The following is a 15,004-nucleotide window of genomic DNA, read 5'->3' as shown; positions in this document are numbered from 1 at the left end:
TTTGTCTTGTAGTCAGTGCAGCTGTGCTTTGGTTTTCTCTGGAGCTCCATTATCCTGTGTGTTTCCAGAGCCAAAGCATCCCGTGGGAAGCAATGGGAACCCTGGTTTGTCTGTGGCGTGTGATCAGGAGGCAGCTTCCATGGAAAGGGAGCTAATGAGGAGCTGCCTTCCCCTGTGGCGAGCCTTGTTAGGGTTGGAACATCCCCTGCTGTCCAACGTGCAAAGAAACCTCAGCCATCCTCCTTCCTCACCTCATCCCGGAGATTTCCAGCTGGTCTGATGTTATCCACCTTCCTCCCCCACCACTTGGCAGTCTGTTAAATCCTGTCTGCTTTCATTTGAGGGATCCTTTTCCTTCCTTGCTGTTTGCCTTTGCCTGCTCCCACCCCAGGGTTAAAGCCTGGTGCCTGCTCCAGACCCCGGCTGAGCAGCAGCGCCCTGTCAGAGCTACCCCTGAGCCGTGTCAGCACAGCCACAGCCTTCCCAGGACATCTTGTTCAGAGATGTTCCCTGTGCTGGTCTCTGCCTTGCTGCACACACGAGGAGCAGGAGTTTGTCAGAGATTTTGGTTGCCCTCCCGGAAAAGCAGAGCTCTCCATGCACTGCCTGGGGGAGGGATGTCTGTGCAGGAGACATGTGCAGCTTTCCCCCCCTGGAGCAATCCCTATTCCAGCATTCGGGCATGGATGTCTCCCAGGCTGCTATCAGCAGACAGAGGGGCTGAGATCTCCCCCTGGAAGTTTGCAGCTCCAGGGCTGAATTTCAGCGTGTCCTGACAGTCTGGTTGGGCTTGAGCAGGGGAAGATTTTCCACAGGCTTTCCCACCTTTACTTTTTGTTCCAGCCCAGCTGGGGCTCTAAATGAGCTCCTGTCTGCAGGCTTGAATGTTCTTACAGTGCCAGGTACCTCACCTGGCTTTCAGCTCAGAATTTACTTGTTCCCTTGCTCTCTTGAGGCCAAACTCTTGCAGCAAGGGACAAGAAAGGAGGATTGCTTCCTTCCCCACCAGCTGCCCGTTTTCATACCAGGGATCTCCTATTTATTTCCTCATACATGCCTCTTTCCCTTCCCCAATGGCTCTCACTTTAGCTTGCACAGCCACAGCAATGCACATGCTTTGACAGCTGAGAGTGAATTCAGGCTGAATTTCTTCTTCCCCCCCGTCCCCTTTGAGGCTGGCTCGGGTGGCATCTTGAGACAGACTCCTCACATGAATAAAGCAGAAAGGTTCCTTCATTCACTCGTGTGTGTGCTGGTAGAGGCTTCTCCTCTCAGATATGTCTCTGCAGTTAAGGTCACTGAGCCAAGGAAATGTGATGTGAAATGCAGGAGACACACATTATTGTTCCCTGTGGACAGGGGCTGCCGTTAGCAGCTGTATAATGCAGAAGGGCAAGTGCCAGAGCTCTTCTGCTCTCGTTTGCAGTAATTAGCAGTGATGAGATTAGCTCTGGGAGAGCCCTGATCTAAGAGAGCGAGCTGAGAGCAGAGCAGGAGGCTGAGCCTGCCAGGGAGCAGGGCAGGGTGCTGGGGGTGAGTGGCATTCAAAGCATCTGCCTTGGCAAGGGCAGGTGGCCAAAGGGGCCCTGGTGGCTCCGCTCCATTTCTGGTGACCACAGGGAGAAGAGACACCCTGTTCCACAGGGCAGGAGCAGCAGGACAGGACTGTCCTGCCTGCTGGGAATGTTTGGAGAGGCTGTGCTTCCCAGCTGTCCCCAGGCTGGCAGCTGCAGTGCCCCACTCTGGAGATGCCTTTAGCTTTACATAGCCTGAGACTGCAGCTTAAATATCGTATAGAGACCACCTTCCTTCCTAGATGTGCCATTCCTGCATTGCCTTGGACAAGGTGCTTCCCTCCTGTGTCTTGGTTTGCCCATGTGGAGCCCAACAGCTGGACAAAAACCCCACTCATAAATCCCAGAGGTGTCCCTTATTGGCAGCTCTGTTTTCAGTGCTGAGTCCAGCTCGGTTCTGCGGCCATTGCTGTTGTTAGCTGCCACTTTACAAAGTTCTTCACTTCTCCAGCTATGGGATGGGCAGCCTTTTACAGGTGGGTGCTGAGGTGTGAGTCACAGAGGTGCTGCCTGGGGTGGAACTGCTTGGGGGTGGGTGTTACAAATGGAGAGGGGAGAGCTTGGACAATTCCCTGCCTCTGCCCGAGCCTCTGGCAGCAGACAGCAGCTTTATTGAGGTGGCCAGCACCCCAAAACACACTCTTGCTCACAAGTTCTTAATAACGACTGATCAGGCCTATTGCAACATGAATTATTTCTTGAATAGACCAAGGAAAACAGCCACAAGGCTTAAACAGGTTGCTTACTGTACAGGAGAAACAAAGATACACTACTAGTAGATAAACAATTCAGTGCATGATGATAATAAGGTACCTATATTACAGCTAGTGAAGAAAGAGTGTAGATTAGGATCCAGTTTCTGATGGGGCACACATAGGATCTCAGTTTCTGGAAAAGCAACCATGAAGATGCATCCAAGCTTCGAGAAGGAGCCCTACACATTTCCAGGGAATGTGCAGGAGACTGCTGCTTCTGTGAAAATTTGTGTAGCTTTTGCAGTTGTAAAAGCAGTGTCTTTTCAGCCAGGAATTCCTAGCTTGTCTCTCTACATCTCAGATGTTTATTGTCAGCTGGCAGTCTCACCTCCCTGGCACCAGAGATCGCAGAATCACACTGATGAACCAGGTTGGAAAACACCTTTAAGGTCTTCAAGTCCTACCTATGACCCAACATCTCCTCATCAACTAAACCATGGCACTGAGTGCCACATTCAGTCTTGTTCTAAACACATCCAGGGACTGTGACTCCACCACCTCCCTGGGCAGGCCATTCCAGTGCACAATCACTCTTTCAGTGAAGAATTTCTTCCTGATATCCAACCTGTATTTCTCCTGGTGCAGCTTAAGGCTGTGTCTTCTGGTTCTGTCAGTGCTGCCTGGAGAAAGAGCCCAATCCCAGCTGACCACAGCCACCTTTCAGGGAGTTTAGAGAGTGACGAGGTCACCCCTGAGTCTCCTTTTCTCCAGGCTGAGCACCCCCAGCTCCCTCAGCCGTTCCTCACAGGGTTTGTGTTCCCAGCCCCTCTCCAGCCTCGTTGCCTCCTCTGGGCGTGCTCGAGTGTCCCAAGGTCCTTCCCAAACTGAGGGGCCAGAGCTGGACACAGCACTCACTGCTGGACATCTGTCCAGCCTGGGTTATGTCACCAATTCCTGCGAGGGGGGAGAATGTCTGGAACTGTGACCAGCTGATGGACAGAATAGGAAAGCTTTCCATGGTAGAGGGGGGATGTCCTGCCACAGTGGAGCACAGGTTGTTGGCTCCAGCTGCAGCTCAGGACCGTTGGATACTAGGTAGATGCCTTTTCCAGCCTTAACTAAAAACAGGCCAGACAAGATTAAGGGAATAAGAGTGGATATATTTAATGAAGGGCCTCCAGGTACATAAAGGGCAGATGAAGCCTCCCCAAGGGGTTACACCCAAAATGGATGATGGTCATGGGGTTTTCATACAGATAAAAGTTTGGTCCATTTACATATCAGGGGTTAATCCTCTAATTACAGCTTTAGGCAATGAAGTCATTTACCCCCAGTTTGCTCCCCTCAACTCACTTTTTGTTTATGCTGAGACAGTGAGGTGTCCTTGAGTTTCAGGCCTAGAGGAATTGTTTTGTCTGACCAAAATGTGAAGACAGCAGCCAACACTCCATATGGAGTTCGGAGCTATACACCAAAGCAGAACAGGATGTAAAAAATATATGAAAAATATAAAAGCTAAAATCCTAAGGAGTCAGGTGAGGTGGTTGTGTCGGGGGCTGGTGGCAGCCACAGGAGGGGTCAGTGTGTGTCTGTGTGTGGAGACAAATGGGCATGCCAGGCCTCTCCCTCGGAGAGATGTCCCTTGAATGGACTGTGATGAGATCATCTCAACCCTCCTGGACTGAGAAACCCTCCCTGGTCACGGTGAGTTCCCAGCTTGCTTTGGGGTCCCATGCAGATTTTTTGTAACACATTGGATTTTCCCCCTTTGTACCACCCTCGCGTTTCCCCATAAAAACCCCAGTTTCTGCCCTGTTCTGGATGGAGCTGTCATCCCTGGCCTCCTTCTCAGGGTGCTGGAATAAAGGCTACCTCTGTGGAACTGCTACACGGCGCTCCTGTCTCTTTGTCGCTGTGGCCGGGGGACACCGCGCAAGGCAGAGCTGAAATCACTGCTCAGAGCTGAGCTGCCTGCCCCTTGCTGAGGTTACGTGGCAGCTGAAGGACTGCCTGAACCCCCAGAAAGTTGTCTCCTGCGGGACCTCTCTCTGGGAAGGCTGCGGCGTGCGGGTCGAGCCCCCAGACCCCGGCCGGCCGTGCTAACGCTCGTGTGTGCTCGCCCCCAGATGCGCAGCACCAGGAAGGTGTCGGTGTGGCCCGTGGCCTTCGTGGGCGGCCTGCGCTACGAGTCGCCCAAGGTGAACGCGGCGGGGAAGGTGTACGGCTGGAAAACCGTGTTCGACCCGCACCGCCCCTTCGCCATCGACATGGCCGGCTTTGCCGTCAACCTCAGGCTCATCCTGCAGCGCTCTCAGGCCTACTTCAAACTGCGCGGAGTCAAGGGCGGCTACCAGGAGAGCAGCCTGCTCCGCGAGCTGGTCACCCTCAACGACCTCGAGCCCAAGGCTGCCAATTGCACTAAGGTACGCTCTCGTCTCGTGCGGGGGTGCTGAGGAGCCAGAGGGGGAAGAAAACACAGTTTTCCCCATCAGTCCGTCACTTCACAGAATCACAGAACATCCTGAGCTAAAAGGGACCCACAAGGATCACCCAGTCCAGCTCCTGTCCCAGCAATCCCACCCTGTGCATCCCTGAGAGTGGTGTCCAACCCCTCCTGGAGCTCTGGCAGCCTCAGGGCCGTACCCATTCCCTGGGGAGCCTGGGCAGTGCCCAGCACCCTCTGGGGGAAGAACCTTTCCCTGATATCCAACCTAAACCTGTCCTGGCTCAGCTCCAGCCATTCCCTGCGTCCTCAACAGAAGGAATAGGGATCAGTGCTTGTCCCTCATGAAGAGACTGCAGATGGCTGTGAGCCTCCCCTCAGTCTCCTCTTCTCCAGGCTGCTCCTCTGTGTTTGGAGCGAGCACACCCCCATTTCATGGAAGCTGGGAACGGGGCATTATGCACTAAAACGTGTGGGGGGCACTTAATCTCTTTTGGCTGCAGGCTGCTAGTGGTTGCATAAACCTTGAAATAGTCTTCTCTTCCCTGTAAATGTTCTTCTTTCTTACATTACTCCTAAAACATATTATTTTCAAGGTAGGCTTTCCTGTGGCCTGGCTGATCTCCTGGAGCAGGGAGTTCCATGGGTGAAGTGTCAGTTATCTAATGTGAATTCCCGAGTGGGGGTTTGAGTGCTGTGACACGCTGAGGTTTGCTCTGTGGGCCCGTGTGAGCTGTAACCCAGGAGCAGCAGCCACAGCCTCTCCTGGCTGCAGGGAAGGGTTGCTCACACAGTCTCTGCCTTGCTGCCAAGTTGTCTTCTCCCTCCTGACATCTGTGCAATATCTGTGCTGCAGGTGCCCACCAAAACCTGGATCTTTCCGTGTCAGAGATAATACAGAAATGTTGTAGTGCCTGGGATATTGCTGTGAGCTCCAGGAGGCTTCCAGGAAGCTCCATTTGGGGGGATTTTACTGCATTGATCAGTCAGCTGACTGATCAATGCTGCCTGTACACAGTGCTGGGTCAGGGAGCAGGACCCCGTGTGCTAAATAACACAGAAAGCACGCGTGGTTCTTCTCCTGAAAACTTCCCCGTCTGAGATGAGAGATGAATCTGTCTGGGCTGACAGGGAGCGTGGGAGACACCATGAGACAAAGCTGGTTAGAGTGACAGGCATCAATCACAGCCCATCAGCCACAGAGGTGCTGCCAAGGGCTTTGAAGCTTTTTGAGTGGGTTCCCTAAATACTGGAGGTGTGCTGGGGGTCCCTCTGAGATCAGAGACCCCCATGTAGCACTCTCATACCTTTATCTTTTATAAACATCAGCCAGACTGATTTAGAGAGTCTTTATTGCTTAATTACCCCAACAGAATTGTTCTTTTATTGCAAATAAGTTGTTATTGCAAACAGCCCCAGTGCTGGATCCAGGTCTCCATCCTTTTTGGGATAGGAAAGAAAATGTGACTAATACCCTTTGCCTGATTTCCATGTGCACTGCTCCAAAGCCATGGAAAAAAACAGGAACCTGAATGTTCAGCAGCGCTCTCACAAGGAATCCAGGAATGAGGAGGAGGAGCCGGGGGCAAGGAGCAAGTCTGGGTTTTATCTGATACCTGCTGTGCCACTCTGAATCCACATTTCTGTGCTTTTGGCTGTTCAACACCAGGACAAATAACCCAACCAGCCTCCCAAGAATGGGGAAAGACTTTGGATTAAGATTAGATTCCTGTTCCTGGGCACTGTGTGGAAATCAATGTGTTTCCAACAGGCAGGAGAGATTCACAGGCTGCTTTGACTCTGTGTACAGAAGATCAGGGGTCTTTGGTCCATCGTCCCTGCTGTAAATAAAAACCTGCTGGAAGGAAGCTGTGCTGAAAGGCTGGGGTGGGGAATGACAGCCCTGGAGGAAGGAGAGGAAGGAAAATGTTGCTTCCAGGCAGGAGGAAACAAAGGGTGCTGGAGCCAGGCTGTGACACAGGTCAGGGATGGGGAGGAAGCAGTGGGGATTGCTGCCCAGCATCAGAAACAGTCTGAGTTCTTTTCTTGGCTGGGCCTGGGGAGAGCTCACAGGGCTCCTTGTTGTGAGCTGAATGCTGCCTGCTCCTGGCAGGCTCCGAGTGCAGCTTTGCAGGTTGGGCTCTGCCTTTCCCATTGCCCTGGAAATCTCCATTTCTGCTTTTTGTACCAGGAGAAGAGTGTGGGCCAGCAGCAGAGAAGGACCAAAGCCAGCTGTGGTCTGGGGTCCTGTGAGCCCCAGATCTAAGCACAGGCTCCTCTCTCTCCCCTGTTCTCCCAGCACTTGTCATGCTCTGCTTCTGTTAAACATAACCACACACCTGCTTTGCAGGGAGATTTACATTAAAAATTATGATGTGCTTAGACAGAGTCATTAAGGAGGGATCAGAGGAATGTGTAAGATAAGCACAGACATCTGTTCTCCAAAAATGCTGCCTTCCCTGTGTGCACTGCTGGTGCTGGAAATATTGATCAGAATTCAGCCCACAAACGCACACTCCTGCAAAAAGCTGAAGTTTAGGCTAGAGATCACATATCATGCTTATTTTCTTGGATTTGGGAACTGCCCAAAATGAAGGAGAAAGTAAAGGAAGTTGGTATTAGTTTTTGAGGAGAAAGTTATTCCTTCTTATGAGGATGGAAGGATTGGTTTATCCTGGTGCTGTAAGGAAACAGGGCTTTGCAAGGGATCTCTGTTTTTGGAGTTCTGCTGTTTGTGCATTTCCCCACGCCCCAAAATCAAACCATCCTCTCTTCAATCCCTTGGCACAGGAGAGAGGTCTGAGATTTGGCATTCCTGTCAGGCTGATGGAAAGGGGGGACATTCTGCTCCCCATTTCCTATGGACACCCAGGGTGTGAGGCTCATCTGCAGTGAGCTCAGCCAGGGAGGACTAAAGCAGAGACAGAGGCCCGTGGGCACCATCGTGCCACAGCTGGGGAACATTTTATTGTCAGGCTGGAGAACAGGGAGCAGAGCTGCCCTTTCAGCCTGGTGTCTCTTTTTTTCTCATTTTGTAGTTGCTATTTCAAACAATAATTCCTGAATCCCTCCTGGGAGGGTGCTGGAAACCCTGTGATCCCCTCCCAGTGCAGGTCGGACACTTCTGTTTGCTTTTTCATCTCCTCTTGGGAGCCAATGGATTGTTCTGCTGTGGAGATGGAGCCTTGTGACCTCCTCACTCTGTTTTGAGTCCTGTGACTCTGAATGGCAGGGCTGTAAATGAGTGGAAGGGTTTTGCAGTAGTGTTTTTAAAGAGCAGTCCCTCGAGTGATCTGTGTGAAACCACTGCTCAGGAAAAGTCAGATATTTGGTCTCCCTCACTGTTTGGTCCCTTGTGAGAGAGTCAAAGCTTCTCTGAGGCATAAAACACGCTGCTTGTTGAAAAAAAAACAAGCACTGGCTGAAAGGAAAAGCAAATGTTTCTGTAGTAAATGGTGATCTCCTCCCACGTTAAGGAGCACAGCATGAAAAATGGTAAAAGCTGCTGTATCAAGCTGCAAACTCTGAAAATGGATCCGTTTTAGCCCATTTAATCTGCCCTTTTTTGGCATTTGGCTTTAAGAGAGCAGAAGTGGGATCCAGTTGAAGGAGAGCACTGGTGATGTGTAGTTGTGGTCCTCTGCTGGTGGAGTGTGCTCGGAGCTGCTGCGGTGTGAGTGAGCCCCTGGGCCATAGCAGGGCTGAGTGGAGGGCCAGCAGTGCAAAGGGCTCTCACCAGCTCTCTCTGAAAAGGAGAATTGGCTACAGGATTTCTCCAGCACCTGGTTTATCCTTTCACCATCACTGCAGAGCCCTGAGAGCTCTCGTGAGCCCTGTTGGGTTTTGCCTTTTCCCGGGCAAGCAGCGCAGTAATCGCAGCAGCGTCGCTGCCGTGGGGGGAGCAGGGCTGGAATCAAGGGTGACTTCGATGAGCGGGCTCCAAATGCTTGTGGGGGATGATGAAATGTATTTTTGGACCCACTCCAGCCAGCAGTTGGTCTCTACTGCTTCAGTATTAGCAGAGATTTAAGCTCCACGCAGGAGGTGACTGCTCACATCAGAGACGAATTTGGTCAAACAAGTTCCTTGGGAAGGGGGGGGAAGGTGCTCTGCTTGAACCAGGAGGGTTTGAAAGGTGCTTTGTTCATCCTTTAGAAGCAAACGTGGCCTGGTTTTTCAGGAAGGCAGGCACTGGGTGGAAGAGGTTTGCAGGATTCGGTGTGCAGGGATTGTCATGGCAACCAGAGGGAAACCCCACGAGGTGGGAGCCAGCCAGGCACAGGTGAGGGGAAGCAGGAAACCTGTTCAGAGAGGATAAAGCTGCTCCCAGCAATCCCGGTTCGAGGAGGAAAGCAATGAGTGTAATTGAGCATTTTGAGCAGCTTCCAGAACCCTCTGAGCACAGCAAGCAGAAACAATTTCCTATAACAGCCCCCCTGAAATACTCAGCCACCTCAGATTTTGCCAGTTCTCCTCCACAGATGTTGATCTCTGTGCAACTTTGCTGCCAAGACAGAGGGAAGCCTTTAGGAGAAGCTGCAGTTCTGTTTTAAGCAAGTTTGGGAGGGGTTTTAATAGCTGGTACAGAATAGGGGGTGCCTGTATGGGGCCAGCATTCCAAAGGGATTGGGGAGGGGGCTTTTGGGGGGATCCAGAGGGGAATGCTGGGTTATGAGAGGGTGTGTGCAACCTGGAGCTCGTGGGAGGAAGGGAGGATTCTGGAATGAGCTCCTGCCTCAGCAGCTCTGAGACAGCAGCAGCAGTGAGTCCTTCCCTGCTCAGTGACACTCCTGCAGCTTTTTAGGCTCTGGAAAGGGTTTAAAAGTGAAAAGAGAAGTGATGCCGAGGTTAGGGGGCAGGCTGATGCCTGCTCCCCAGTAATGGATTTCCAGGAATGAAGAATTCAGGTTATATTTCCCCCAGCCAAAGGCAGGGGTGGTGATGGGAAGAGCTGGTGATGCCTCTTCCCTCCCAACATCACCTAAGTGTCAGGAATTTGCATTTCCCCTCCCAGCGACTCCACAAGCCGAGGGTGTAAGGTTATGGGGAGGCAGGGATGCGATCCCAAGCTGGGAGGGAGCTGCCTTACCCCATTGGAAGGCTGATGAGCCTTTGGAGGGAGCTGCTCGATAACTACATGGAAGGAGCAGGTTAATGTCCCACGACAGCACACTGTAAAACGGGTGATTTCTGTGCACTGTGCATTTTGCAGAGCAGCAGCTCTGCCTAAATGAAGGTTTATGCAAAGCCCCTCTCAGCAGTGGATGCACCATTAGGCTCCAGGGTGGCTGGTTAAATTGCACTATTGATTTAATGAGCAGGAATATTTCTTAGTGCACTGGAGAGGTGCAGCTAATGACTTCTGCTGGCTTCTTCAGATTTTAGTCTGGCACACAAGGACAGAGAAGCCTGTGCTGGTGAACGAGGGCAAGAAAGGATTCACAGATCCCAATGTGGAAATCTGACTGTGCATGGCTGAGCAGAGACCAACACCAGGTGAGAGCACGTGTTTCTAACAGCAGTGAGAAGCTACACAGGGGCAGGAGAAAGATAAAAGCTCTTTTAAATGTGCTTTTTCATTTCCATTTTTCATAACCCCGACCTTCCCTTACTGCTAAACTTCTCAAGACCATTTGTTAATCTCTCATTTTTAAAGTTAATCCATTTTTAAGACAAAATACCTGCTGAGAAGCTGAGGGGAAGAAAAATGCAAGGAGTAGGAGTTTAGGCAGAAGTTGCACCATTAAGAAAAATCCTTGTGTAAACAAGGTTGCCTTATTAACTTTAATATAGCTAAAGCACAGGGGTGAAGAGTGTGGATTCACCCACCTGCAAACATCTGAGGAAAGCTAGAGCAGTACCAGCAAAGAGATTTTTGGTCAGGCAGAAGCTTTCACTGAGGGAAATATTTAATTTAGCCCCACCCTGAAGCCACAGAGAGGCAGTGACGAGTCTGGAAGGTGAGGATTAAACCCCACCTGAGGTGTTTGTTCACCTGAGGAGAGCATGGGCTGTCTTTTCCAGTGGAAAGGAAGAAAGAACACACACACTGATGTTTGTTCATGCCCTGGGTGTTTCTGCAGTTGGTTTGCAGGAGCGAAGGACAAGCTATTAACTCGTATCTCCAGCCAGTGGAGCTGGCCTTCATGACTATGGGCAACAAAATAAATGCACAAGTCCCTTGCACTGGAGTGTAGAACCAGGCCTGGAGGGAGAGGAGGTGGCTGCTCTTCAGTCCAGAGAAGCAAGAGCAGGAAAGGGGTAGATTTGCTCAGCAGTGGTGAATTTTTACCTGCAATGAGCTCCCTTATGTCCCATTCCCTGGGGAAGCAGGATGGAGCCCTGCCTGCTGCTCTGTGACCTTGGCAGGGCAGGAGGAGAGCCTGCACCAGCTTCTCTGAGCCAGGGAGAGGCTTTGCAGAGGGGCTGCAGCTCTCCAGCGCTGGCCCCAGTGCTGCTCCCCCTGCCCAGGCAGCACAGTTTTGGGATCTGCAGTGGGACAGGGCTATGGGATGGGTCGGCAGTGGGGCACAGGGCTATGGGATGGCTCTGCAGTGAGACACAGGGCTATGGGATGGCTCTGCAGTGGGACACAGGGCTATGGGATGGATCTGCAGTGGGGCACAGGGCTATGGGATGGCTCTGCAGTGAGACACAGGGCTATGGGATGCCTCTGCAGTGAGACAGGGCTATGGGATGGCTCTGCAGTGAGACACAGGGCTATGGGATGGCTCTGCAGTGGGGCACAGGGCTATGGGATGGCTCTGCAGTGGGGCACAGGGCTATGGGATGGATCTGCAGTGGGGCACAGGGCTATGGGATGGCTCTGCAGTGGGACACAGGGCTATGGGATGGCTCTGCAGTGGGGCACAGGGCTTTGGGATGCCTCTGCAGTGAGACAGGGCTATGGGATGGATCTGCAGTGGGGCACAGGCCTATGGGATGGTTCTGCAGTGGGGCACAGGGCTTTGGGATAGCTGTGCAGTGAGACACAGGGCTATGGGATGGCTCTGCAGTGGGGCACAGGGCTATGGGATGGCTCTGCAGTGGGGCACAGGGCTATGGGATGGCTCTGCAGTGAGACAGGGCTATGGGATGGATCTGCAGTGAGACACAGGGCTATGGGATGGCTCTGCAGTGGCACACGGGGCTATGGGATGGCTCTGCAGTGGGGCACAGGGCTATGGGATGGCTCTGCAGTGAGACAGGGCTATGGGATGGATCTGCAGTGGGGCACAGGGCTATGGGATGGCTCTGCAGTGGGGCACAGGGCTATGGGATGGCTCTGCAGTGAGACACAGGCCTATGGGATGGCTCTGCAGTGAGACACAGGGCTTTGGGATGGCTCTGCAGTGAGACACAGGGCTATGGAATGGATCCGCAGTGGGGCACAGGGCTATGGGATGGATCTGCAGTGGCACACGGGGCTATGGGATGGCTCTGCAGTGGGACACAGGGCTATGGAATGGATCCGCAGTGGGGCACAGGGCTATGGGATGGCTCTGCAGTGGGGCACAGGGCTATGGGATGGCTCTGCAGTGGGACACAGGGCTATGGGATGGCTCTGCAGTGGGGCACAGGGCTATGGGATGGCTCTGCAGTGGGGCACAGGGCTATGGGATGGCTCTGCAGTGGGGCACAGGGCTATGGGATGGCTCTGCAGTGAGACACAGGCCTATGGGATGGCTCTGCAGTGGGACACAGGGCTATGGGATGGCTCTGCAGTGGGGCACAGGGCTATGGGATGGATCTGCAGCGTGGCACAGGGGTGATACCCACACTGCTTGTGTCTCTTGCAGAAGATTTCTTCATGCACAGCCTGCAAGGTTCCTCTCCACAGCATCCACCCAGCCAGCCAGGCGGGAGCCAGGACCTCTGCTGACTCCCACGAGTTTTAGCCTTCTGAAAAGCCAAGCACCACTGCATCCATCAACTCCCCGGATCCCCTGCCCTTCCTCCTGGACTCGGAGCACAGGCAGACGCTCCGGAGGTGGAGAATAAAGCACAGAAAGCCAGGACTGGCAGCTCCCGGCGCCGAGGCTCCGTCTGGCAGTGGCTGCACCGAGCAGGGGCTGTGTGCCAGCACCTGGGTGAGGGTGAGAGCTGCGGCAGTGGCCCCCGGGGCCTGGTTTTGCTGAGAAACACAAACTTTGTGGCCATGTGGGAGACAGCCTGAGCAGCTCTCTGGCCGTGGAGGGGACAGCTGCCTTCCTAGATGGCACCTTAGCCCTTAATTTTAAACCTACTTTAGTCAGTGTTTGTTACGCTGCACAAGACAGGAAGGGTTTGGGAGAGGGGGAAGAGCAAGGCAGGTTAGAACAAACCCTTTAAGCATCACTGTTTTCTGATTTCCCTCTCCTTTTCCTTCCTCAGTTGCAGTTTGGGGGCACTCTGACATTCCTCTGTGATCATGGAATCATGGAAGGTTTGGGGTGGAAGGGACTTTAAAGGTCCTCGGGTCCAACCCCCTGCCATGGGCAGGGACACCTTCAGCTGGACCAGGTTGCTCCTGGCCTTGAATATTCCCAGGGATGGGGCATCCCCAACCTCTCCGGGCAACCTGTGTCAGTTTGACACCACCCTCATTGTAAAAAATGTCCTTATATCTAATCTATCCCCTTTGAGTTTAAAACCATCAACCCCTGTCCTATCTCTGCTAAAAGGTTTGTCCCCATCTTTCTCAGAAGACCCAAGTGTGGGGTGGAGGGACAGGATCAGGGAGCTGCTGATCACCACCAGTTCACCAACCATCCTGGTTGGACTCGTGTCTCCAGCATGTGGATCTCTAAAAATGCTAAAATAATGAGAAGTGGGGTTTAATGAGATTGTTGGGGCCATACACCGTAATATTCATCCAGATCTTGGTCCTGTTTGGCCCTAATTTGGTTCCTGTGAGCATTAGGTGTGGGATTCTCTGAAGGGTGCTCCTATTTAAAGGCAAATTTCCTCTCTTAAAAACTAACACTGCTTCAAACCAGGGATTGGATGCTAAGAGGTGATTTTAGTGCATTTCCCATTTGACTGGAGCGTATCCTCCAGCCCCAGCCCCTTTTTCTGCTACTGCAGAGCTGGTGTGAAAAGCCACTCTGGAGCAGTTCCCAGTCCCCTGTGAGGGAGAGAGCAGCACCCTTGGGAAGGGGATCCCGGGCTCAGGGCTCTGTTTTGTCACCATCTGGTGGTGCTGCCACCACGGGTGACTCTGTTTGAGACTGCCAAACTTGCTGAGATAAAAACTGAGGTACAACAGGCCCCTTCTCCCCAGCCAAAACCCCTAAATTCCCTCCCCCTTCATAACTGTTGTCAAACCTTTGTCACCACCCACCCCACACTGTCCCAATTCCTTCAAAAATTTTGAAGCACAATTTTACCTTTGAACTGAGGGAAAAATGTAATCCTGCAAGAGACTTGGTTATTTTTAGCCCTAACACACAGAACTATTAAAATGCTCTGGGTTTGATTGTTGGCTCATGGTGCAGAAGTCTCCCCTTGGACTAATGACATTGTGTATTTCCTGATATTTCAAAGGAAGATATTTTTTGTAAGTTATTTTCTCCCACTGTATATCAGAACCGCTGGGGAAAAGTCTCATTCTTTAGTTCCCAGCCACAGAAGCCTTTACAAAAATGTTCCTTTTAGATGCAGTGGCTGAAGCACCACTTGGCAAGAAAGTGTTGGATGCTGCTGGCTGCTCTATGGGAACAGGTATTGTTACCTTGGATTAAAACTCTGCACTCAAGCAGATTTATTCTGTTATTGTACTGGCCTTCCAAGTTCCCTTCAGTCTGCAAACCCTACAGTCTAAAAGAGACATTTTTCAAGGACTACCAAGTTTTCATAGCACTGAAATAGTTTCCAAGTGATGTCCTCTCCGAGCTGCATGTTTTGGTTCACTGATCGAAATTCCAGTCCCTGCTGGGTTCCAACCTCCCCTCCTTGGAAGGAAATAACTTTCAGAAAAACGCAAAGGATGGAGTCCTGAACACAGCCCTGCACGTTTGCTCTGCCCACAGGAGCTTGGGCCCTTCCAGCTGTCCCAGAGCTGCTGTGGCCCTGGGGAGCAGAGATAGGTGTGACCAGACCTGGCCAGGATGGAGTGTGTTCCAGCTGCACTGTCTGTTCTCAGTTTTAAACAAACTGTATTTAAATTTGTTAAATAAAATGATGGTTTCTAAGAGCCAGAATACCCTGCACCTCCCTTACAGACACAGTCTGGTGTTTCTCTCAGAGCCTCAGTCCTGGTACTGGCACAGAAAGCAGCGACTCCTTGGAGGTTCTGAAGGATTCCCAGCTCG

General features: G+C 52.1%; 1 protein-coding gene across 6 annotated transcripts in view; it reads left to right on the top strand.

Annotated features, from left to right (window-relative positions):
• B3GAT1 (beta-1,3-glucuronyltransferase 1) overlaps window positions 1–14,893 on the top strand; it is a 39,184-nt gene extending 24,291 nt beyond the window's left edge. For 5 of the 6 annotated variants that reach the window (XM_068171935.1, XM_068171940.1, XM_068171939.1 and 2 more), the window contains 3 exons: window positions 4,396–4,692; window positions 10,091–10,208; window positions 12,512–14,893. In XM_068171935.1, the coding sequence (XP_068028036.1) occupies window positions 4,396–4,692; window positions 10,091–10,177 (384 nt within the window). In that variant the 3' untranslated portion in view covers window positions 10,178–10,208; window positions 12,512–14,893. The remainder of the gene's footprint in view (window positions 1–4,395; window positions 4,693–10,090; window positions 10,209–12,511) is intronic. The other variant, XM_068171936.1, reaches the window with a different exon arrangement.
• The last annotated feature ends 111 nt before the right edge of the window (window positions 14,894–15,004 follow it).

The sequence above is a fragment of the Anomalospiza imberbis genome, chromosome 24 (assembly GCF_031753505.1).
Source record: "Anomalospiza imberbis isolate Cuckoo-Finch-1a 21T00152 chromosome 24, ASM3175350v1, whole genome shotgun sequence".
Taxonomy (NCBI): domain Eukaryota; kingdom Metazoa; phylum Chordata; class Aves; order Passeriformes; family Viduidae; genus Anomalospiza; species Anomalospiza imberbis.
Note: the sequence above shows the minus strand (reverse complement) of the source record. Positions and strands in the feature narration are given on the sequence as shown.